Here is a 25017-nt window from a genome sequence, read left to right as displayed (position 1 = left end):
TGAAGGTGGTTTTACATGGTTTCACTTTTTCACACCTTATAAGGCTACAGTAACTTCCTTCTCAGTCTTATCTCCCCTGTGGGTGGGGGCAGTAGAATAACATCCCAGGTATCCCCTGCCTGTCATACAAGACAACTGAAAATGCCCTCAGAGTCTCTCAACTTGGGAGCATAGTTTGGTGAATACAGAGCCCTTATCTGAGTCCTGGCATTGCTTCCATTTACTTGTTCCATGTCCAAATGGGGCCGATGTTGTGTCATACCCACTTGATCATATTTGAATGCGTTTGATGAATAAAAGATGGACAGTGCAGTGCCTCTTCCACTTTTTTGAACGTAAATGTTATCATTAGAAGAAGATAATGCTGTCAGTAAAACCAAAAGATCTATATCTTCATCTATGATGGTTAATATATCATATTCATCTCCTTTAGATTTTGTCGTATTTATAATCAATACATCAGAATTCTCTAATGCCTGTCCTTCATCAAAGCACATTTCTGCCATTTCATCCTTCAAAAATTCAATTAAATAATTTCTGTTGTTATTATTCAATGTGTGTTGTTGTGTATTTGAGTCATCAGTCCATAGACTGGTTTGATGCAGGTCTCCATGCCACCCTATCCTGTGCTAACCTTTTCATTTCTACGTAACTATTGCATCCTACATCTGCTCTAATCTGCTTGTTATATTCATACCTTGGTCTACCCCTACCGTTCTTACCACCTACACTTCCTTCAAAAACCAACTGCACAAGTCCTGGGTGTCTCAAGATGTGTCCTATCATTCTATCTCTTCTTCTCGTCAAATTTAGCCAAATCGATCTCCTCTCACCAATTTGATTCAGTATCTCTTCATTCATGATTCGATCTATCCATCTCACCTTCAGCATTCTTCTGTAACACCACATTTCAAAAGCTTCTATTCTCTTTTTTTCTGAGCTAGTTATCGTCCATGTTTCACTTCCTTACAATGCCACGCTCCACACGAAAGTCTTCAAAAACATCTTTCTAATTCCGATATCAATGTTTGAAGTGAGCAAATTTCTTTTCTTAAGAAAGCTCTTCCTTGCTTGTGCTAGTCTGCATTTTATGTCCTCCTTACTTCTGCCATCGTTAGTTATTTTACTACCCAAGTAACAATATTCATCTACTTCCTTTAAGACTTCATTTCCTAATCTAATATTTCCTACATCACCTGCCTTCGTTCGACTGCACTCCATTACTTTTGTTTTGGACTTATTTATTTTCATCTTGTACTCCTTACCCAAGACTTCATCCATACCATTCAGCAATTTCTCGAGATCTTCTGCAGTCTCAGATAAAATAACAATATCATCGGCAAATCTCAAGGTTTTGATTTCCTCTCCTTGGACTGTGATTCCCTTTCCAAATTTCTCTTTGATTTCCTTTACTGCCTGTTCTATGTAAACATTGAAAAGGAGAGGGGACAAACTGCAGCCTTGCCTCACTCCTTTCTGGATTGATGCTTCTTTTTCAAAGTCCTCGATTCTTATTACTGCAGACTGATTTTTATACAGATTGTAGATGATTCTTCGTTCTCGGTATCTGATCCCTATCATCTTCAGAATCATAAATAGCTTGGTCCAATCAACATTATCGAATGCCTTTTCTAGATCTACGAATGCCATGTACGTGGGCTTGTCCTTCTTGATTCGATCCTCTAAGATCAGACGTAAAGTCAGGATTGCTTCACGTGTTCCTTCATTTCTGAAGCCAAATTGATCTTCTCCCAATTCAGCTTCAACTTGTTTTTCCATTCTTCTGTAAATAATACGTGTTAAAATTTTGCAGGCATGAGATACTAAACTAATGGTGCGGTAGTTTTCACACCTGTCAGCACCAGCTTTCTTGGGAATAGGTATAACAACATTCTGCCGAAAATCGGATGGGACTTCTCCTGTCTCATACATCTTGCACACTAAATGAAATAACCTTGCCATGCTGGTTTCTCCTAAGGCAGTCAGTAATTCAGAGGGAATATCATCAATTTCAGGTGCCTTGCTCCTATTTAGGTCACTCACAGCTCTGTCAAACTCTGACCTCAAAATTGGGTCTCCCATTTCATCAGCATCAACAGCTTCTTCATGTTCCAGAACCAAATTATCTACATCTTTACCTTGATACAACTGTTGGATATGTTCCTGTCATCTTTCTGCTTTGTCTTCTTTCCCTAGAAGTGGCTTTCCATCTGAGCTCTTAATATTCATACACCTAGATTTCAATAGCAATTTATATTGTGCTGTTGTCACTGCAGCTGCTTTATTGAACAGGATTTTACCAGAAGAGTGAAGTACAGCTCGGCGGGATCGTTCCCACGATTTGGTGCTTAGTTGAGTGGATTCATCAGGGTATCCATCAAAAACTACCACGGTGTTTGAACAGAAGTATCTTTGCATATACTCTATACAGATTTTACACACAGACTCAAAGGTGACTGCTGAAAACAAATTCTGCAGTGCTCTTCAGAAGCACTTTAATTTAGTAGAAGTAGTAAGTGCATTCAGAGATTCAGAAACTACTCCTGACCAAACTGGAAAAGCAAGTGAGAAATTTTTCATAGCCTTGTATGGTGGGGACATGAATATTCAAACTCTTGACGATCTATTCTGTCAGCTAACTAAAAAGTCAGTGACTAAAGGCAAGCTTCACCTTGCCAGACTACCACCAATGCAAGATGCAGCCCAGTATCACGCATTATGCACATATCATCAAGTCCAAACATGGATGGGAAGGGAAAAGTATCCTTTGGATTAGGGCTGGATGACAGGCAGGCAAGGGATGATTCCAATTAAAACAACCAAAAACGCTGCACCAGATTTGTTGCTACAGACAATTTTTTGCCAGTGTAAGAAAGGATGTGTTAGGGCCTGCAGCTGCAGAAAGGCTGGTTTGCATTGCTCAATTACTTGTAAGAACTGCTGTGGACAATCATCCCTAAATGTCCCTGAGATTGTTACAAACAATGATGATATTGAGGAAAAAGTGGTTTCAACAATTTTACATTTGTTATAGAAGGTGATGAAAGTGATACTACAAGTAGAACCATAAATTTAATGTACCTATACATTTTTCTACGTATCACTTTTTTGCACACATGTATCATTTGTATTATTATTATTATTATTATTGTGTATTAAGTTATTTGTACTTTTTATACATGTGCTGTATCTATAATTTGGATACAAAATTATTTTGTTTTTTCTTTAAATTGAACCAATAAATCATTAGGATGATAGACACCATGTTTTAGTGGTAGTTTTACTTAACTTTTGGAAAACTTTTGTTCTTTGAAGCTCTGTACTTTGGTAATTATGAAGTTTATAAAAACATGTTATGGGAGTAAATTGTAGAAAATTCTGTGCTCTACAAGAAATGATAAGAGTAATGTTTTTGTAGGATGGACTAGTAAAGAGTTATTGAGCAAAAACTGAAAAACATGACACAAAAGTGGTTGTATTGACGTGAGCATAGGTTTGCCAAATTGGAAAACTTGGATCATTAATAAGCACCTAGATACAAACAACATATCCAAAGTCCAAAACTACATGATCTTTTGTTAGGTAACCCCCCAATTTCATTACTTACTCACTGGCCTATAAGAGGAAAAGACCTCTCAATTTTAATTATTGTGCTGATGGGGTGATAGTGCCTCATGGGGAACACCGTAAGTACCTAGGTGTTAATTGATCTTCATTGGGTAAATCATATTAAAGAAATTGTTAAGAAATGTTACAGATCTCTTCATATGGTTATGATAGTAATGAGAGGTAGTAAGGATGTAAAGGAGAGGGCATATATTGTACGCGCACTTTTTAGTGATAGATTTTTGTACTGGGTTGAGGAGTAAGAAGGGAGCATCGCCGGTTCCAGTAATACTGCCAACTGAATGGAAATGAAATCTCAACTGAATCGATAATATGATCGATCGATATGAATTTTCTAAACCTTTATTATCTTACGCCAACAACTGTGTCACACACACACACACACACACACACACGCACGCACGCACGCACGCACGCACGCACGCACGCACGCACGCACGCACGCACGCACGCACGCACGCACGCACGCACGCACACACACACACACACACACACACACACACACACACACACACACACAATATATATAATACTATATAACATTTCTCGATGCAAAACTTGTCCCTAGCATGAATTCTGTAGTTTGGCATTGCTGTGTAAACAACAATACGAGCACGTAAAGTGTACGCCAGATGTCACACAGCGATCATAAGCAATTCTTAGTTTGTGTTTCAAAGGTTGCCAATACGAATCTCAAAGATAACTGAAGTCGACCGATTCAGCACTAGGGTGTAAATCTATCGCTAAAAAGTGCGCAGATAATAAGTCTCTGGTAAGACCACAGTTAAAGCATGGCTCCAGTATATGGGACCCTCACCAAGACTACTTGATATGAGAACTAGAAATGTTCAAGGAAAAGCAGCACAGTTTGTTATGATTACAATTAACATGGGAAAATGTTATGTTTCCTGCTAATGTCTATTATTATGGATGTTTCAGGTTTTGGTGCTATATCTGAATTTCATCTGTCTAGTTTGTGCAACAGCAGAATTGCAAGTACATTTTCACAGCCAACAGAGAGGCAGGTACAGTAGAATACTCATTAAATCTTTTATTTATAAATGTTACTTTCAATGGTTATTCTCTTTTTAAAAATTGATTTTGCTTTGTGTTTAACATCACACAAACTCTTATGGGCTTTCAAAAATAATGGAATAGCCCTTTCAGCCCTGAGAGATTTTTTTCTGAATTTTTCTCTGCAATGCATGTTTATACCCATTGTTTGACATGCAGAATCACGGAAAAATATTTTAAGAATTCCAATATTGATATTTTCAAAACTTGACTAGCACGTTTGTGCTGGTTAGGCTTTATTTAATACTACTTAACCTGCTTAGCCTAGTTAGGTGTTACATCATATTTACAAAATTTACAGTCAAAATACAAGGAATAACATTACTCACAAGTATAGAAATGATTAAAAATCAAAACTTACATTAAAAATATGCAGCAGTGGTGACTATTACCCCCCACCTCCACCCACTTATACACAAACTCACACACAAAGTCTTTTCAACATTCTTCAACTTTTTACCTTATGTTTATCATTTGAAATGCACAAAAATAAATCACATTTAATGCAATGGGTTCTGGTTCTACTTTTACAAGCTTCGTACTGACAAAAGCGTGGTAAAGCTATTTTATCAACATTGGGCCAGTGGTCGTACCCGTCATGTCTTTTCGTAGACAGGCTTAAGAGATGGGGTGCAGATCTTCGTCTCCTTCTTGCAGGTTTGTCTTCAACTTCAATCATCCTCATCTACTTTTCTTCTCTCTCTCTCTGTCTGGAGTTGCAACCAATGCTTGCCCCACTGTCATTCAAAAATTAGAAGATCGAGAATCTTACTTTTGGGAACTCTGTTTGCTCAGCAGTCCTCCCGGTACTGTAGCCAACTATTAACAATGCTTGTATCCAGAAAGTGGAGAATCATTTCAAGGTCCATTTCTTTGTCCTGAACCATGCTCGGTAGCATTCTAATTCATCATCATCATCATCATCATCAATGTCCCACTCCAGTCGCCCGGGTGTGGTTAACAAGCCTCCTCCACTCTTTTCTGTCCTTTCACTTTTCCTGCTCCATTACTTCTGCCACATCGTTTTCAGCTTCTCTAATGTCCTTCCAAATCTGACCCATTCACCTTCTTCTCATTCTTCCAACTGGTCTCTTTCTCTTTCCAATTCCCTTCTTGCTACCCGTTCCTTTCCCACTCGTTTTACATGTTCGAACCATCTCAGTCCTGCTTTCTGTAAGTTCTGTTCTAACGGTTCTACATTTAGCTCTTCTCTGATTTTAATATTTTGAATTCTATCTCGTTGATTGCAAATATCTACGCTCCCCATGTGCTCATTGTAATACTTAATCAAAAAAGGGCAGTCGACTTCAATATATTTGTCTTCATTTTTGGACCACCTTCTTACCTTGGCTAGGGGTTCAATCCTGGCACAGTAGAAGCAACAAGAACTCTTAGGGAGTCTTTCCATTCCGCAACTACAACGGTATTGTCAGAATGCACATATCCATCAACAAGTGTTGATCCCGTGGGTGCCCAGTCATCTTCATCACTTGACAAATCACTAATATCAGAGTTGTCCAAACAATATAATATCTGATCCTCAGATACACCTGTAAGCATAAATAATATGGAATTGGGCATAAATATTGTACAGTTATTCTATAAATATGAATTACTTCAAAAATACTGCTTACAAAGTAATATTTCAATTTGAGGTTAGAATTCCCACCGACCTGAAGCAAAGACTGACTGCCACAATTGTGCTACTTGAACTTTGATGCAAGTATAAATTAATATTATTGTATTTACAACTAACTAATGGTCATAAAATCAATAACTGTAATGTCTACAAGTAACACATTCCCAAACATAAACCAACGACGTCGTATTTTTAAAAATATGAAGCACTTACCTTGAGAGCACATGGTCAGTTTTTAACACCATTGTTTACCAGTCACTGCTGCTTCCTGTAGACAGGTAGACAAACAAAAAACAGTTGAATGATGTAGCGCGGAACCCGCACAATCGTTGTAGTCCGGTTCGAAGCACATAAGTGACTTAGTTTAGCAGTTAGAAAAATAAAACTGAACTCGCACAAACGTACGACCTGGGGCTGAAAGGGATAGGAGAAGTTTTGGTCTGGGAAGGTAGTGGTGATTGCCTTAATTAAGGTACAGTCTCAGCATTTTATTTTAAGACGTAGACTTTCATGACCACTAAATGACATTATAATACTTAATTTTGGGAATATTGGGTCATGTAATGCTTATAATATGCTGACGCGTTTTGAACCTGCGACCAAGCAGTCAATCAATTTCATGATCCATATCGATGTCTAAAGTATTTGATAAATTAAAATTAAATATTTATATTTAGTTAGTTGTACTAACTGAAGAAATTGCTTAAGGCAATAAATATATAGTATCAATAAGGTGGAATAAATATTTAATTTTAATTTATCAAATACTTGCGACCTAGATGGTCTTCAGAGCAGCTGTCACTCCATAGTAACCACACTCAAGATAGAGTTCCCTGTTAGAAATATAGCTCATTCCAGGGCCTCCAGAGTCAAGGAGAAAGATATTGACGAGTTAACTATGGAGGGTAGCCATGAGCTACTCAGTATATAGCCATCACCTTTGTTCAAATTATTCCAGTATTTAGCAATTTCTATCACCTCACAAATGATTTTAAGTATAAAATGTTTCTCTTTATAAATGACAGAAGTTGCATCATAAAGTATTTGATGGTCATTATGTATAGCATGTTCTGCCACAGCAGACTTCTCTGGCTGGTAAAGACAAAAGTGCCTGCGATGTTCCTTAACCCTCGTTGCTAACTTCCTACATGTTTGGCCAACATAAGCAGATCCACAGGAACAAGGAATCCTATGTATTCCAGCACAGTTTAACATAATAGGATCTTTAACAGACCACAAGCAATCGCCTATGACGATTTTATGCTTAAAAATGATCTTGATATTGTGCCTTCTGAGAATATTGCCAGTTCTATCCATGCCAGATTGTACGTACGGCAAGAAGGCCAGACTCAAAGGACAAGAATAATGTAACAATTTGTATTTTGACTTAGGATGTAGCACATCATCAATGTATTTCCTTCAGTAGCCATTGCTCAGGAATGTTCTGGTTAGGAACTCAAGTTCACCATGTAATTTATCCTCCTCACAAACCTCCCTTGCTTGGCTGATAAGGGTGTTAAGCACAGAACATTTTCGAAAGGATGGTGATGAGAGGACCCATCAAGATATCTATTAGAATGGGGGGGACTACGGTAAACCGAATGACCTAAAGTTCCATCTGATTTCCTAGAAACCAAAACATCCAAGGATGGCAAACATTCTCCATGTTCAGTCTCCATGGTAAATTTAATGTTTGGATGTATGCTGTGCAAGTGATCCAAAAATATGGATAACAAATGTGTCATCGACATATCTCAACCAGGCAGAAGGCTTGAACGTGTCTCATGTTGAAAATATTTGAATCTTTTCTTGTACCTGGAATTTCTTCTCAATGGCAACATTTTAATTTTAATTTTGAAATTAGCCTTGTATTAAAAATTAAATTTCAGTTAATGCAATGTTCACTGCTTTAGCCAAATTATTTTACTAGCAGTCAGCAAAAATGCAGTACACACACCCGGCAGCATAATTGGTGCACAAATTGTTTCTTCAGATGGCAAGCTTTGCCTTTTGAACACTGAAGAACACATTATCAGTCAGGAACCACATTAAAAAGTTGCTGCAAGCACACTGCACAACCCGTAAACAAACACAGTTATAGCAGTAATGAATGAAAATCCTCAGCCTGTTTCCAATCATTCAACTGGGTCATGAATGAAATGAATGAAGCGGTGAGGATAGGAATTGTCCTGGTTGCCGAAGCCTGTTCTGGGACAATGATTAATGACTGACAGATGAAATGAAATTGGAGACTGTTGCTAGAATGAAAGATGGCAGGAAAAACCGGAGTCCTGCCTCCGCTTTGTTCAGCACAAATCTCACATGGAGTGACCAGGATTTGAACCACGGAACCAAGCGGTGAGAGGCCAGTGCACTGCCGCCTGAGCCACAGAGGATCTACTGATATATAATGGTAATGTCTGGAATTATTGTCTGTGTGAGTTGGTAACCGTAAATCCAATTGTGACTGATGAACAATAGGCATTCTTTGAAGGTGCACTAGAGATCAGGGCAAAGAGACTCAGAGAGACTGTGTAATTGGACCACGATAGGCAACGTGAACAGCCCATCCTTTGCACTGTTCAGACTTCATAGCCGGATTATGTTATGAGCAATGGAAATGTAGAGGTATCTACACATGCCAGATCTGTTCTGGGAAACCCTGTCAGATCACCCGGAGGGAGAGGACTGTAGGTAAGAGCTGCAGTCCTTGCCTCACTTTATGGCAGCTTATGTCCCATTCTGGGGAACTATCATGTATGATAGTTATTCACCCTCAAAGAGCTTGATATTCCCTGGAGTGTTAATTTCATGTTTCAACACCTTCATGGTGTGTCCGGTCATCTAACATCTTATCCATCAAACATTTGAAAAAGCAGATGGAATGCCAAATTTCCCTACATTAATGTGCTCATGATTTAAAGCTTAATTTTCAACAACTACAGGCAAATATGCTACAGAGTTAAACTCTGACTCCATGTCTGATCACATCGAAGTATTTGTCCAGATGTAAAGTGATCCAACAAAATACTGACGGCGAAATTTATTCTGCAGCGCAGGTGCACAAAATTATATTTAAATACTTCCTTTGGTGAAATACAATAGATCACTCTTCGTGCACAAATCTTTAAGTCAATATTTTTTTTGGACTCTCTGTAGTACAAAGCAACCTTATTGAAATTCTCAGCCATATGCAGTAACTGTATATCCTTGAGATCTTGGCTGGGTAATTTACACTTCATTTATAGTCTTCCTTATCTAGCTTAAAACATTTCTTACATCACTTTGGAAAAGAAGGACTTATCATTTAGAACAATTACCAGACATGGAAAGCTATCGGGACAGTATATGTATACTAGTTTATCTTAAATTTTTCAGGCGTGATGCTGACCTTGACAATGATATTGAAACCAGTAATGTTCACACAAGTAGTGAAGGCTATCAAGCATCAGATTTGATAGATCTAGCTGACTTAGAAGCACTTCTGTCTCGAGCAAACAACAATTACAAAGTTGTGTAAGTTATCTTGATCGTATGATTTATAACAAAATAGTTTAATAATGGCACTATTCAATTTATGAAATTATTTACTATAAGATTTGTGTTCCAGTATATCACGTGGAGTTCCTCAGCTGAAGATCAATGGTTCTTTTGTTGATACCAATGAAGGAATGAGAAAACTGTTCATCTTCATCAGCAATGCTAAGATTTACTCAGGAGGAGAAGGATTCAGGTAAAAATGCCTTCATTAGCATTTGTATGAAGGAGCTATAGGCCTTTGAATTGATTGGAGAGTTGCATAGTAGCCCCAGTATACAAAGGAAAGGGTGATAAACATAAAGCAGATAATTACAGGCTTACAGCTTGTTGCAATATAAGCTCTGGGAAAGCATTTTTTCTGAAAATATTAGACAGGTTTGCAAAATTACTAACTGGTTTGATAGAAGGCAGTTCAATGTTTGGAAAATTTGCTTCAGTGAGGGTCAACTTCTAGAATTCTAGCAAGATATAGTGGTTATTTTAGGTTCAGGAGGTCAAACTGTCTGCATTGCTATTGAACTTTTCATAGCATAGATCATGGGCGACTATGGACAAAAATAAAAGTTATTGGACTAGACAAAAGAGTAGTTGAATGTGTGTCAAATTTCTAGAAAATACAACTCAGAAAATTAGAGTAGGTATTAAAGTAAATTCGTGTCCTCATCTCGAGGTGGTGCAGCTCTTTTCAGGCACACCCCCCAATGGAGGTGAGCTGCATGTACCATTTCAACCACATACCAGCCCTCCTGCCATTTTTAACCCGCCAGTGGTCGCTAGGATGAAAGTAATGCGAGTGGTCGCGCATTGAGCAAAATGTTCACGGTATGATAGGACGTGTTTACATTATAAATACCAACTGATTTCAAGCGTAAATGTATTAACTCATTAAATGAACATAAGAATAAATCTCAAATGGTTATAGAGAACGTTAAAAATAAAAAATAAAATTACAAATAGTAATAAAACCCAATTTATTATAACTGCACTTGGAAAAACAATTTTCAACTTTCTAAAATAGTGTGTGTGTCTTTTGCAATGCCTTTTACACAAGGAGGATGAGTCACTATATTTTCAGCAAAAGTACGTGAGCGTGGATTTCTTCTTGGTGAGTGTCTGCCCCACTTTGTCATCTTACCTTTCCCTATATGAACAATGTCACTAAACATGAAATTCTTATTTACCTCCAACACATATTGTTCTCCAGGTACCGTACTTAAGCGACTGCAGCTATCGAGTTGGGTCATTTATATTTTCTTGTGTAAATTATATGAGTCATCGTCGTCGGCTGCTACTCGTTTCCAAGAATATGTTTTTCTTCTGCAGTTCCTCTTAAAGTCTGTTGGCTCTGTGGAGATGTCACTGGTGACTGATCAAGCCAATCTTTGCATGAAACATGCGGCCACACAAGTCATATCTAAAGGTGGGTGGAGGACGTGGTTGGATCTTACATAGTTTCTGCTTTTCATGTGTTTCAATTTCTTGTCTACGATGTGCCTGCTCAAAAACCTTCTGCAGTAGCTTTGTGCCAGAGAACATGGTTTTGTGCAGTTGTTGCCCAGCTGTCAGCATTTATGTTGGTGCTATTCATAGTCTTCTTAAGCTGGTCTTTATAACGTTTCAAAGGAGCACCTTGAGGCCTTTTGCCATGACCAATCTCACCGTAGAGAAGTTGTTTAGGCAGTCTACTATCATTCATATGCTGGATGTGATCAACCCATCTACGCCAATGAGTGATGATGAAGGCTTCTATGCTGTTTATATGCGCGTTGTCAAGAACTGCTGTATTGCTCATGTAGTCATCCCATTTGATGTTCATGATGGATCTAAGTTTCTGCTGATGGAAGTGTTCCAGTTTCTTTATGTCACGACGATAAAGTGTCCAGGTTTCACATCCATATCATAATATTGTTATGACTACAGCTCGGTACACCATTAGTTTGGTAATGGTATATAATTTGAGATCCTTATTCAAGAAAACTCGGTGGGAGAGGCGGCTGTAAGCTGCATGGGCAGAGCGTATTCTATTTTCCACATCCTTTTCTGAGTTGCAGTATATAGTTAGAATACTGCCAAGATAGGTGAATTGGACTACTTGTTCAAGAGGTGTTCCTGCTATTGTGACATTTAGTTCAGGGACAGTACCACCTGGTGCCGGCTGTGCAAGTACTATAGTCTTATGGGTGTTGATAGTCAGATCAAATTGTTCATAAGCTTCCTTAAAACAGTTGATGGATGTTTGAAGCTCCTCAAGAGTATGGGCAGGTGTTGCATTGTCATCAGCATATTGAAGCTCCATTATCCAAGTATTATGAGTCAATCTCTGAGAACAGAGCCTGGTTTGGTTGAACAGTCCACCATCATACCGAAACTTAATTTCCACACTCATATGGTCGATGGTAGAAGACTCGTGAAGCGTGGCTGCCAAGTACAGGGTGAAAAGAGTGGAGGCAAGCACGCAGCCTGGATTAAGCCTACAAAACGGTCAGGACAGCACAGCTTAAGTGCCGTAATACCATCCACACAGCTTCTCTAGGAACAGAATCAAAGGTCTTTTCCAGACTGTAAAATACCAAAAGAAGTGGGGCTTGTTTTTCTCTGCATTTCTCTTGGATTTGTCTAGCACAAAAGATCATGTCAATGGTACCTCTTGAGGCCCGAAACCCAGATTGAGACTCAGAGAGTACCATTTCGGAGACAGTCATGAAGACAGTTCAACAAAATCCTTCCTAGAACTTTTCCTGCTATGGATAGTAGGGAAATGCTACGATAATTGCTACAGACACTTCAATCACCTTTCTTAAAAATGGTTTTTCATGTCGGCAGGTACCTTCTGTGTTTCCCAAATTACTAGAATTAGGGAGAAAATCCTGGTCTTCAAAGATAGTCCTCCACTTTGAATAAGTTCTAGAGGGATGTTATCTGGTCTGGGAGATTTTCTTGGTTTCATATTTTAGAGGGCTTTGGTGAATTCATGGAAGGCTGGTTGGACTGCCATCCAAAGTTGCAGAGGATGTTGTGGCACATATTGGAGGAAGTCTTCGGCAGCAGTTGAGCTTCGATTCAAAAGTAGGCTGAAGTGTTCCTTCCAGCATCTTAATATGACTTGACTGTCTGTAAGGACGGTGTCATTGTCAATGGCTTTCAGCGCACCTGATGAAGAGCGAGAAGGCCCAAAAATTTCCTTTAGTTTTTCGTAGAAACTCTGAAGGTCTCTGGTATCAGACAAAGTCTGGAGTTCCTTGGCTTTCTGCTGCCACTATTCATTTTTCATCTGTCTTATACCAGCCTGACATTTCATCTTAAGCTCTTGGAAACATGCTTTCTTCACTACAGAGGAAGGGTTTTGTGTAAGGGATAAGTAGGCTTCCTTTTTTTACTAATTAGTTTCAGAATGTTTTTATTATTATCATCAAACCAGTCATTACTCTTCCTTTTCTCATAGCTAATTGTTTTTTCTGCCAAATTTTTGATGATAGTTTGAAGTGTGGCCCATTCCAGCTCCACATCTTTGGTTTTGATTGGATTGGAAGTCAGCTGCTCTGTTATGGAATTTTGGAATTCTTTAGCAACGGTTTCATTTTGAAGTTTGGAGGTATTAAATTTCTTTCTTGAAGGGTTTGTGAAACGAATATGTGGTTTCTGGTGCACCAAAATTCTGAGTTGGCTAATAAGAAGTCTATGATCCATCCAACAGTTATTGATGTTTTTAGCTGTCTTTGTGATGAGGGCATCTTTCTTGTCACGTTGTCGGGTTATGACGTGATCAATGAGGTGCCAGTGGTTTGAACATGAGTGCATCCATGCAGTCTTGTATCTGGTTGGTAAATGGAATTGTGCATTGGTGATGAAGAGTTCATGCTCTGCACAGAGTCCAAGAAGAAGTAATCCATTTGCACTGCAGTTTACTATGCTTCAATGACATTCCCCCATAAACGATTATCTCTACCCACTCTAGCAATGAACTCGCCAAGTAATAATAATAATTTAACCATGGTAGCACTTTGGAAAGTACTGTGTTCAGTTGATGGTAGAATTGATTCTTAGAATTTTCAGAGCTGTTCAAAGTAGGGCCATAAGCAGAGATGAATTTATCTCCAGAGAGTGGTATGCGGAGGGTCATGGGTCTTTCATTAACTGCAGTAGGTCTTAACCTAAGCATGTTTACCAGTTTAGTTTTCACTGCAAATCCAACACAACTAATTCAATGTTTACCTGCATTTTTCCATTTCCAGAAGATGGTATAGCCTGAACTAGATTCAGTAAGTTTTCACTCATTCATTAATCTTGTTTCACTTAGTACGGCAACATCAATGTTAAGTCTTGCTAGCTCATGAATGACAAGAGCCGTTTGTCTTTCAGGTCTGGTATTACTGTCTAGTAAAGTTCTGATATTCCACGATCCTATAATCAAAGTTCTCTCATGTTTACGACCACAAAATTGGGGTGTCCCTCTGCGTGCGGTTTCTCAGCTGGGATCTGAGTGTGGCTACTGATGTTTAGCCCACATTTTCTAGGGCCTTCCCCATTCAGGGTGGGCAGCAGTGATCCGAAACAGGCCAGCCCAGACACAGATGCAGGACCGGATCCCTGAGTAGCCACCAAGTCTCAGGAAAGGTGACCATCACACATCTGCCGCCAACGTGCAGGTCCAGACTAGAAGCTTCCGATTTTACCCTCGACCTGCTTCCACCATCCTTATCCCATCACCATTGGACTTCGTAGGAGTAGCAGGAGAAAATGCCATAAGCATGACTTTGTTTAGGGTGGACCTCAACTTTCAGGGAGGAGGTCCCCACACTATGATTTCAGAACCTTTCACCACGGCACATGTAGTATGAGAGAGGCAGTATCAAGCTCCAAAACTGCAACGGACTGCCGCAGACTCCAAATTAGTTGAGTAGCGCCTTTATAGCCAGCCTGTCTGGCTTTATCCTCTTCCGCCTCTACAGCCATTGGGAAACCATAACATTGGAAATGGATCCTCTTCCACCTGTTTTGCCGTTGGGCACATTACCCTGTGTTAGGGCCATCCATAGTTATGTCCCCTGGAGAGAGGGTGTCCCAGTATATTAAAGCCATACCCTCTGTACTACCCCCAGGGGAACGGGTTGCCTCCTCCATCAGCTCCACCGTACCAAATCATATTCTCCGCTTTTACTGCCGTTGATGTCTTCATTTGTTACCCTGTGCTGGGACCCTTTACCAGATGTTACACACCGGATTAGTGTGCTCTGGGACTCACACAGGCAGGGGCGCCACTCTCCGGGCAGGGCTGCCTCTATGCGGGTCCCTACCTGTTACTTTTATGAGTAAAAGAACTAGAATCACATTTAAGGCCTTTTGCAGATGCTGTTGTACTGTACAGGGTAATAACTCACAGGATTCTGAGCAACTGTAAAAAGACCTCAATAAAGTTGTGAGATTCTGCGAATAGGTTGGTTCGATCCAATGATATTTAGAGATGAGCCTTACACCTATAATTTCATGTTTGTCATCTTTGTACCTTACAAATTATTCTTTCACCAGAATGACTACTCCCCCTCCTACTATTCCTATCCTATCTCTAAAATAAACACTCCAGTTCCAAGAGAAAATTTCTACATCCATTATATCATTTCTCAACCATGATTCAACTCCTGTTACAATATCTGGTAAGTATATATCTATTCCTTTCTTTACAATACTTCTACAGTTTAACACTAACACTTTTATGTCACCCTTACTTGACGCCCAGATCTCTGTTCCCTTATCACCGCTCCCTAGTCCACCCTGTTTCCCTGAATGTACCTCCCTATAACCCTTTTAAACAAACTTCCTAACTTATACGTACCATCACGGTTCAAGTGCAGGCCGTCTGAGCACAAATTCCTATCTCCTAACCACTCATTAGGATCTAGAAATCTCACTCCCAGTTTTCCACATACCCAAATATATGAAAGGATACTAGGAAAGAGAATGAGAAGAAAAGTTGAAGGACAAATGCAAGTAGAATAATATGGCTTTTGAAATAGAAGTTCAACACTGGACCCCATTTTCATTACGACGCAGTTAACGGAATGAAATGAAAATCCACAGCCTGTTTCAAGTCATTTGATCAGGTCAAGAATGGAATGAATGCTCCCCATCTAACGATGAGGATAGGAATTGTGCTGGCTGCCGAAGCCTGTCGCAATCCACTGGGACAATGATTAATGACTGACAGATGAAGTCAAATAGGGGCTGCCTGGCCGAGGTGGTAAAGGCATGCTCGGTTCGCCCGGAAGGATGTGGGTTCGAATCCCTGTCAGGAAGTCAAAAAATTTAAGAAACAAGATTTCCACTTCTGGAGGTGCATATAGCCCTGAGGATCACTTAGCCTACACCAAAAATGAGTACCAAGTTAATTCCTAAGGGCAAAGGCGGTCGGGCATAGAGATAACCACTCTACCCGATTAAGTTCCGAGGTTACGGATGGTGGAAGTCTTTACCTTCCACCCCTCCAAGGGCCTTCACTTTTTAGATGAAGTGAAATGATATTGAAGAGTGTTGCTGGAATGAGAGATGACAAGACAAACTATAATACCCGGAAGAAAACCTCTCCCGCCTCCACTTTGCCCAGCAAACATCTCACATGGAGTGACCGGGAAGTGAACCACGGAACCCAGCAGTGAGAGGACGGCGCACTGCCTCCTAAGCCACAGAGACTTTGCAGTTAATGGAGTAACATTGGGAATATGAAAGAGATATGGTAGTACAATTCCTTACTATTGCATACCTAGAACAAAGGTATGGAAAGTACTGAAATGGAAAGGATTTGGAAAACATATGATAGAATACGAGGGGTACCCAAAAATAACCGGAATAACATTGCCATGGGTGAAGCTTGTGTATTAAGCATTTCTGCCGTTAGATGTGCACAGCGCAACTCATTGCAGGTTTAGTGCCGCCAGTGTTGTCGACCTGGCTTGTTCTGTTCATCTACAGAGATTGCTTTTGCTAGTGGTGTTTTGTTCTTGTTAAGTTTTTTATGATGATAAGTTTAAGTAAGCAACATACAAATCTTTTATTGGAAAGTTTTAAGAAGATTGTGCAACAGTGTTTGTCAAAAAAACCCGATTTGTGGCAGACAGGAGACTAGTCTGTCCACCACGACAACGCACCTACACGCATAGTCATCTCTGTTAGACAGTTTTTGGCTAAAAATGGCATGGTTCGGCTGCCTCACGCCTCACCTGGCTCCGTGCGACATTTTCTTATTTCCATGCAAGAAAAGGGGCATGAAATGGCACTGATTTGACAACACTCAAGAGGTTAAGAAAAAAATGAGGGTGGAGCTGTCAGCCATTTCTAAAGATGACTACAAAAAAAAAGTTTTGAACAGTGGAAGCACCGGTTGAACAAATGTAGTAGTTGTAATGGAGAGTATCTTGAAGGTGATAAGGTTGTTTTGTAAAAAATTTGAAAATATGTAGTTTTTAAAAAATAAATCAGGTTTTTTGGGTACCTCCTCGTATGTGACAGCAGTGTACAAAAATTGTTCCCAGTGTCCGGATACATATGGGGAGAATAAAATTGTTTTGAAATGAAACTGGACTACTACAAGGAAGAGTGCTGTCACCACTGTTATTCATAATAGTTATGAACAAAATTGTGAAGGAGACAAAGATAAAATATGGGGACAGGTAGCTGAAGGTTTGAGGATGATATTGTGGTGTGGAGAGGAAACAGAGGGGATGTGCAAGGGTAACTCAACATGTTGAGTGAGATTACTGAAAATTATGGAATGAAAATCAGCATGGAAAGGAGTACAATGGTGTTTATTAGAGGAGGAGGATTATGTAAATGATATTAATATTTAAAAAATTGAATATTATTTTGATGAGGTTGTGCTCTGCTCCTGCACAGCTTAAGATAAAATAAGGGAACAAAACCTTGATATTGTGGAGAGCTTCAAGTACTCACGAAGCAAACTGATGCAGGATGGAGGGCTGAGAAGGTAGATCATTAAGTTGATTCAACAGATTCTATCAGTGTGAGAAACCTGGTGTGGAGGAAGGAAGTACCAATGAAATGTAAAGATGTACTACTCACAAATACTGACATATGCAGCAGAGACCTGGACAATGACAAAATGACTGAATAACAAGCACACATAATAACGCATAATCATAGTAAAATAATTTCTCACCTTGTCACAGAATGTGTTGAAAATGTCTTCCACATGCATCTACACATTTCTGGCTTCATCTAAGGAAATTTTCATTCATACGCATTAGTTCAGCTACCAAGATAGCCTCTCATGATATTTTGCTTGAGTTCATCTACAGTGTGAAAATGGGAGTGTTAGCGGCAGTAACTTCAGACAGGATAAAATGGCCTATAGTTTTTGAAACCAAAATCACTGGGCAAAGATATAAGAATGACATTCTCGTACCATTTTTTAACAATTAACGGACAATGAATGCCAGCCTGGATATTTCCAGCAAGAATCGGCAACTGCACGTACGGCTAACAAGTCATTAAGTTTAATTGAGGAAATTTTTGACAACAGAATAATTAGTAAACCATTGTGGTGCATAAGATCCCCAGATCTTATGGTTTGCAATTTTTATTTATGGGAAAAATTGAAAAATAAGGTTTAGGCAACAAACCCTCACACTGTAGATGAACTCAAACAAAATATCATGAGAGAAATTGAGGCTATCTCAGTAAATTAACTAATGCGTATGAATGAAAATTTTCTTAGATGAAGCCAGAAATGTGTAGATGCAGGTGGAGGACATTTTCAACATCTTCTATGACAAGGTGAGAAATTATTTTACTTTGATTATGTGTTATGTGTGCTTGTTATTTACATGTGATTCATACAGGCGCTCTCCCAGCCCCAAGCTCTGCAAGTTGCCATGTGCTCGTCTGACCAGCTCGCCCATCTACCCACTGTACTACGGCCAGCCCCATGTTGAGTGAAGGACCCTGTAGTTCCAAGCCCCCGAGACCCTGAGAGTAAGTTATAAGAATATCATAGAGAACGTAGTGGGCTGTATTATGATTAACACATGCCTTACTCTTTGCCTGCTTATTTCTATCTCAGCAGCAACTGAATTTTAGAAATGGAATAATTCATTAATAAAATGCAAAGCTAGCCATAAGAAATAAGAGTGAAGATTTTTCATTGTCTTGTGTATTGAGAAATAAGTCCAAAAACTGGTAATAAATGTGTTGATAGCTGTGCATGCCATTTAGAGGCTGTTAGATTCATAAGAATAAACTGTTGTTATATATTTGTTGAAGGTTAGCCTTCCAAGTTTTACTGAATGGTTTCAAATTGACAAGATTACAGCTTACAGGTTGATTTAAGCTTAAAATGTTATCACTTTTATCAATCTTTACCTTCTTGTCTCTCCCTTTTTCTTGTGTTTATCCTTCTTCTCATCCTATCTTTTAAAAACATAGTACATGAGAATATTCTTTTATCATTACAGCTCAAGCAGTTCACATGAGTCTGAGGGGTTAACTACTACTCAGATGGAATATATGGGGCAAGTACTACACACTATATTCTAAATGTTTTGAGACGAAGTATCTCTAACTTTTAAAAGATGTATGAAATAACCTTAATTTTTGATTCATTTTTCAGATCGGATGGAATGAGCAAAAGAGAAAACAGGTGAGAAATAATAATAATAATAATAATAATAATAATAATAATAATAATAATAATAATAATAATAATAATAATAATAATAATAATAATAATAATAATAATAATTTCATTTTTTATTGTATTTTATTTTACATTTTATGGCCTACATTGGACCACTGTAGTCAATTATATAAAGGATTTCTTGATTTCCTATCAGCCCAATATTTTTTCATTCTGAGAAATGCTGCCTTCCTTTGTTCTGTTGAAAATACCCTCCCATTAGACCTTTTATTGATTTTGGTGTGTAGCCTGGTGTGTGTGTCTTGACGTATCTTATTTTTTTCTGTTTTGTTTTTGAGATTTATTTATTTATTGGTGACAAAAGGTCCCATGAGCCTCTGGCTCGTGATAGGGACAATACAGTACATACTTTTTTAAGGCAACACAATAATTACATTTCATATACAATGGCTTTTCTGTAAAGTGACAAGTACTTTTTTTTTTTTTACATGTTAGGATCATAATTTTTCAGAAGTATATTCAGATATTGCATGGCTGTAATATACTAAATATGGACAATATATATATTATTGTATTAATTAAAGCAAGTTATATAGAGATTATATTAAGATATCTGTAAAAGAGTAATATTCCTTCAGTTTTTTCTTAAAACATATAACCGATTTACAGTTCTTTATAACAGGAGGCAACACATTATATTCCCTAAACATTGATGATTCTATGCCTTTCACTCCATACTTTATTGAATTAGAATGAGAGGGATATATCCTTAATGATCCTCTAGTTTCATATCCATGAATTTCACTAAAATGGGAGAAGTTAACAGTAGAATGGGTTAATTTCCTGTCTAGCTTATACATAAAGACTGCTGATGAAAATGCAATTTGTTTATGGAATGGCAGAATATTTGACTCTGAAAAAACTTCATGTGATGGTTTGAGGAAGGGGAATCCATACATGATTTTGATGGCTCTTTTTTGTAGGATTTCCAAATTATTAATGTAATCTTTCCTACATCTTCCCCAAATAAAGCTTGCGTATGTTAGATGTGGGTGGATCATTGCATAATATATACACTTCAATTGTTGATGAGAAAAATTACTGTATCTTAATCTGTGCATTATTCCTATCAAAGGGGTAATTTTGCTGATTACATAATCAATATGGCTTTTCCAGGAAAGTGTTGAGTCTAATATTATACCAAGATACTTAGCTGAGTTGACTCGCTCTATTACTTGGTCCTTTAGGATAACAGTGTTAGCCGCTGTTATCTTATGGGCTGTTTTATGAAAGATTAGGTATTTTGTTTTAGTCACATTTATGATCATTTTTTTAGATAAAGCCCAGTCCGATAACTTGTCCAAGTCACAATTTATGTCTTCCATAATTCGCGTTTCACATAGTCCTTTGTAAGTTATTAAGATATCATCAGCAAATACTTTACATTTCCCCTTTAGTGTTAGAGATTGTATGTCATTAATATAAATCAGAAATAGAATTGGACCTAGTACTGAGCCCTGCGGTATTCCCGTTTTTGTCTGCTGCTTAAAACTTTTAGTATCGTTAATCATCACATATTGTGTTCGATTTGATAAATAATTTTGGAACCATTTGTGTGCTAAACCTCTAATTCCTGCTAATTTTAACTTGTTCAGAAGTATTTTGTGGTCAACCAGGTCAAATGCTTTTTTAAGATCTATGAGTAGCCCTGCTGCTAATTTATTTTCATCTAAGGTCTTTTGAACATCTATTACTGTATCAAATACAGCATTATCAGTTCCTCTATTTGGGAGAAACGCATATTGATTATTGGAAAAGTAATTAGTTTTACACAGAAAATTTACCAATCTAATTTTTACTACCATTTCTATGAGTTTTCCAATTGCAGATAATATACTAATTGGTCTGTAATTGGATGGATCTGCGTTATCTCCTGATTTAAAGATAGGTACAATTCTGGCACATTTGAGTAATTGGGGTATTTCTCCACTGAGAATTGAACGGTTAATAATTTCCACAATATATGGCACTAAACTTTCAACACAGGTTTTTAACATGACATTGGTTATTTTATCTTCAGATAAATTATTTTTATTTTTTAGAGAAGTGATAATTTTGAGCACTTCACATTCATCAGTAGGAGACATGAAAATACTATTAGTTTGACTTTCAGCTGTTGTGCTGCCATGAACTTGCTCATCTTCAGGATTGTCTGTTGTTATTTGTAGTTCCTTTATCTTCCTTAATATCTGATCCATTTAATCTTGGTTTTGCTATTTCATAATTTTTCAATTATTCTTCTGCTAATTCTGGTGTAAGGTGTTCTGATAAGATGTCCAAAGAATGATATATGTTTTTTCCTAATCGTGCTCAATACTGGTTCAATTCCTTATGAATTGTTTTATTTGATGCTATTCTCTATTGTCCATTAACTTGATACTGTTTATTTATGCATGCTCTAATTGTTCTTCTTTCTGTCTTAAGTATTTTGTCTGTTTCAGCTGTATTAGTAGTTTTAAAAATGGTTTCACTAGCATAAGTTATTTCTGGCTGTGTGACTGTTTTATAATGTCATACTTTTGCTGCTATCAATAAGCTTTTTTTTATTGTATGTAGTCTTGGTACCGTAATATAATTTATGGTACTTCGTTTAATTTTATTCTGTTATGTCAAGCTGATTTCTCATTAAGATTATAAGTTATGATTTCTCTTAAATACTTAAATTTATCAACAATTTTGATATCTTGCCCATCAATTGTTATTTTATTTACCAGTGAGGGATGTGTAAACATAATTTTCTTCAAAGGATATTGTAAGACCTATTTTTGTGCTATTTCCTATAGAGATTTAATTTGGTGTTGAGTTTCCTGAATATTGTTGGACAATAGAGCAAGGTCATCAGCAATCCTAAACAATTTAAACTTAAATTTTGTTTGGAGCTTCCAACTTTCATGTTCTTTGAGTTGAACTTGTACCATCCCCTTATTATAAATTCTAATTCACATTTAAATAGTAATGGAGATAAACAGTCTCCTTGAATTAAACCTGTTTTAATAAAAAATGGTTCAGAAACCTCTCCTCTAAACTTTACTTTTGATACGGTATTAGTTAAAGTAAGTTCTATCAGTTTAATTAGTTTAGGATGCAGTCCAAAATTCCATAAAATTTTTAACATTGAAGGTCTATGTATACAATCATATGCCTTCTTAAAGTCAATAAATGTTATTACTATAGGCTTGTTTTTTTTTTCTTTTTCTATAGTACCGGTATGCCATTATTAATTTTAGAGTGATGATCTGTTCAGCACAACTTCTCCAGGGTCTAAAGCCTCCTTGGTATTCTCCTAACTCTTTTTCTAGTTGATCTTTAATCCTTCCATATAGTAAGATCTAGGAAAAAAATCTACTATGTGCAGTCCAAGATAAACAATCCTCTATAATTATCCAGGTTACTCTTATCCCCTTTTTTATGAAGACGGTGTACTAAGGCTGTTGTCCAATGTTCTGGAAACTGTTCAGTAATCCAAATTTTTTTTAAAGCCATATGTAAGGAAATCCAAACTGTATTACTTGAATAATTTTACTTCCCTACAAAATCCTTGTCTTCTCTGTATGCCTTATAATTTTTAAGTTCTTTTAGTGCTTTTTCTAATTCTTGAAATGTTATTAAATTTTGTTTTTATTGGAGTATTTGTATTAATTTGTATTAGTTCCTTAGGTTCTTCACAGTTGTAAAGTTTACTGAATGCTTTTGCCATAATCTCAGCATTTTCACTACTGTTATGTGCCATTTTTCAATTTTCATCTTTCAACATTAATGTAGGAAGAGCAAATTTCTGTAGTTGTCTTCCAAAAATTTTATAACAGTTTCTAGAATGGGTGTTATGATAATTAATATCAATGGAGTTTATTATATCCTTATGAAACTCTCTCTTAATTTTTCTAATATTTTGCAAAAATTTCTTCCTGATATTTTTTAGGTTGGTAACACTTTCTTCTGATTTATGGGCTTGGAACCATGCCTGATGTTTCTCTTTAAGAATTTCATCACAGTCTGTCATCCATCAGGCATGTTTTTTATGAAGGTTCAATGGAGCTAAATTTTCAGCTTGGTTTTTGAGAGCTGGGATCAATTCTTCAAAGTCATCTGTCAGTTTTATTGTTTGCGTGACTTACTTATATTTGTCATTTTTTTATTAACTGGTGTGAGTCATAATTCCTCTTTACTTTATTAGTTTTGATATTATTCTTCTTTAGTGGTGTGAATTTAAGTTTAATTTTGACAATGTTGTGATCAGAACCAGTATCTATTCCTCTTAATACTTTTACACCATAAATTTCCTTATGGAAAAATGTATCCATACAAACATGGTCTAGCTTCCATTCTCCTTTTCTCCAATCAGGATGCTTCCAAGTTTTAAGCTTGTTTGGTTTCCTTTTGAAATATGTTGATTTAGATATAAGGTTATGCTCTCTGCAAATTTCAACAAGTCATTGACCATTCTTGTTTGTAAATTTATGTGTAGCCCATTTTCCAATTATATCTCTATACCTTTTTCCCTTCCTAATTGGGCATTTAAGACCCCTAACAAAATTTTAACATTACTTTTATTTACTTTGTTTATTATGTGTTCAAGGAGATTCCAAAATTTATCCACTTCTTTCTTTGTTGGTGTTAGAACCTTTTTTCATTAGTATGGGCTTGGCCATTTATTATTGAATAAATCTGGTTTGTTGTTTTAAAGATGAGAGTTACAATTCTTTGTGATATTGCTTGAAAATCAATTACAGAATCTATTACTTTTTAAATTCACTATAAATCCTGTTCCAAATTGGGGACATTGATGCTTAACTCTTTGGTCAGGTATCCCATCACGTATTCTTCCATCGTGTTTCTCATTTCTTGAAGGCCCACTATTAAAACTTGTTTGCCTAATTCATCTGTAAAAGTCTTAAGTCTTCCAAATTTACAGTTGGCAATCGCCAACTCGCCTGGTGAAATTTTATGGACACATTATGAGGCTAGATGACAACCGACTAACAAAGAAAATATTGATGTACTCACAGACATTAAAGGTGACAACGATTTGGATCAGACAAGTCCAAAATGATCTCAATAACACCAGAATCACACCTACAGATATCAAAGACCGCAAAACTTTCAGACATAAGATCTACACTTGGGAAGTTGCTTCAGAAGATAACCCCAGCAGATCTAGGGGAAAATGGACAGCCGAATGTCAAGCTAAATGTAGCAACATGATGAAAGAATTCTGGAAGAACAAGAAAAATAACAGCAACTCATGATTTGTTTTACGTGATCCTTTATGGGTAGAAACAAACTAAATCAATTAATTAATAATACCAGGCAAGTTGGACATGCGGTTAGGGGCACGGAGCTATGAGCTTGCAATCGGGAGATGGTGGGTTTGAACCCTACTGTCGGCAGCCCTGAAGATGGTTAACCGTGGTTTCCCATTTTCACACTAGGCAAA

General features: G+C 37.4%; 1 protein-coding gene across 1 annotated transcript in view; it reads left to right on the top strand.

Moving 5' to 3' along the window:
• The window catches only part of LOC136884816 (uncharacterized), a 50515-nt gene that overhangs the window by 9366 nt on the left and 16132 nt on the right, over positions 1-25017 (top strand). Inside the window, exons 2-6 of the mRNA XM_067157108.2 lie at positions 4567-4652; positions 9719-9856; positions 9951-10073; positions 19342-19398; positions 19497-19526. Of these exons, the coding sequence (XP_067013209.2) occupies positions 4567-4652; positions 9719-9856; positions 9951-10073; positions 19342-19398; positions 19497-19526 (434 nt within the window). The remainder of the gene's footprint in view (positions 1-4566; positions 4653-9718; positions 9857-9950; positions 10074-19341; positions 19399-19496; positions 19527-25017) is intronic.

The sequence above is a fragment of the Anabrus simplex genome, chromosome 1, assembly GCF_040414725.1.
Source record: "Anabrus simplex isolate iqAnaSimp1 chromosome 1, ASM4041472v1, whole genome shotgun sequence".
NCBI classification, from domain to species: domain Eukaryota; kingdom Metazoa; phylum Arthropoda; class Insecta; order Orthoptera; family Tettigoniidae; genus Anabrus; species Anabrus simplex.
This window is presented reverse-complemented; position numbering and strand designations above follow the sequence as displayed.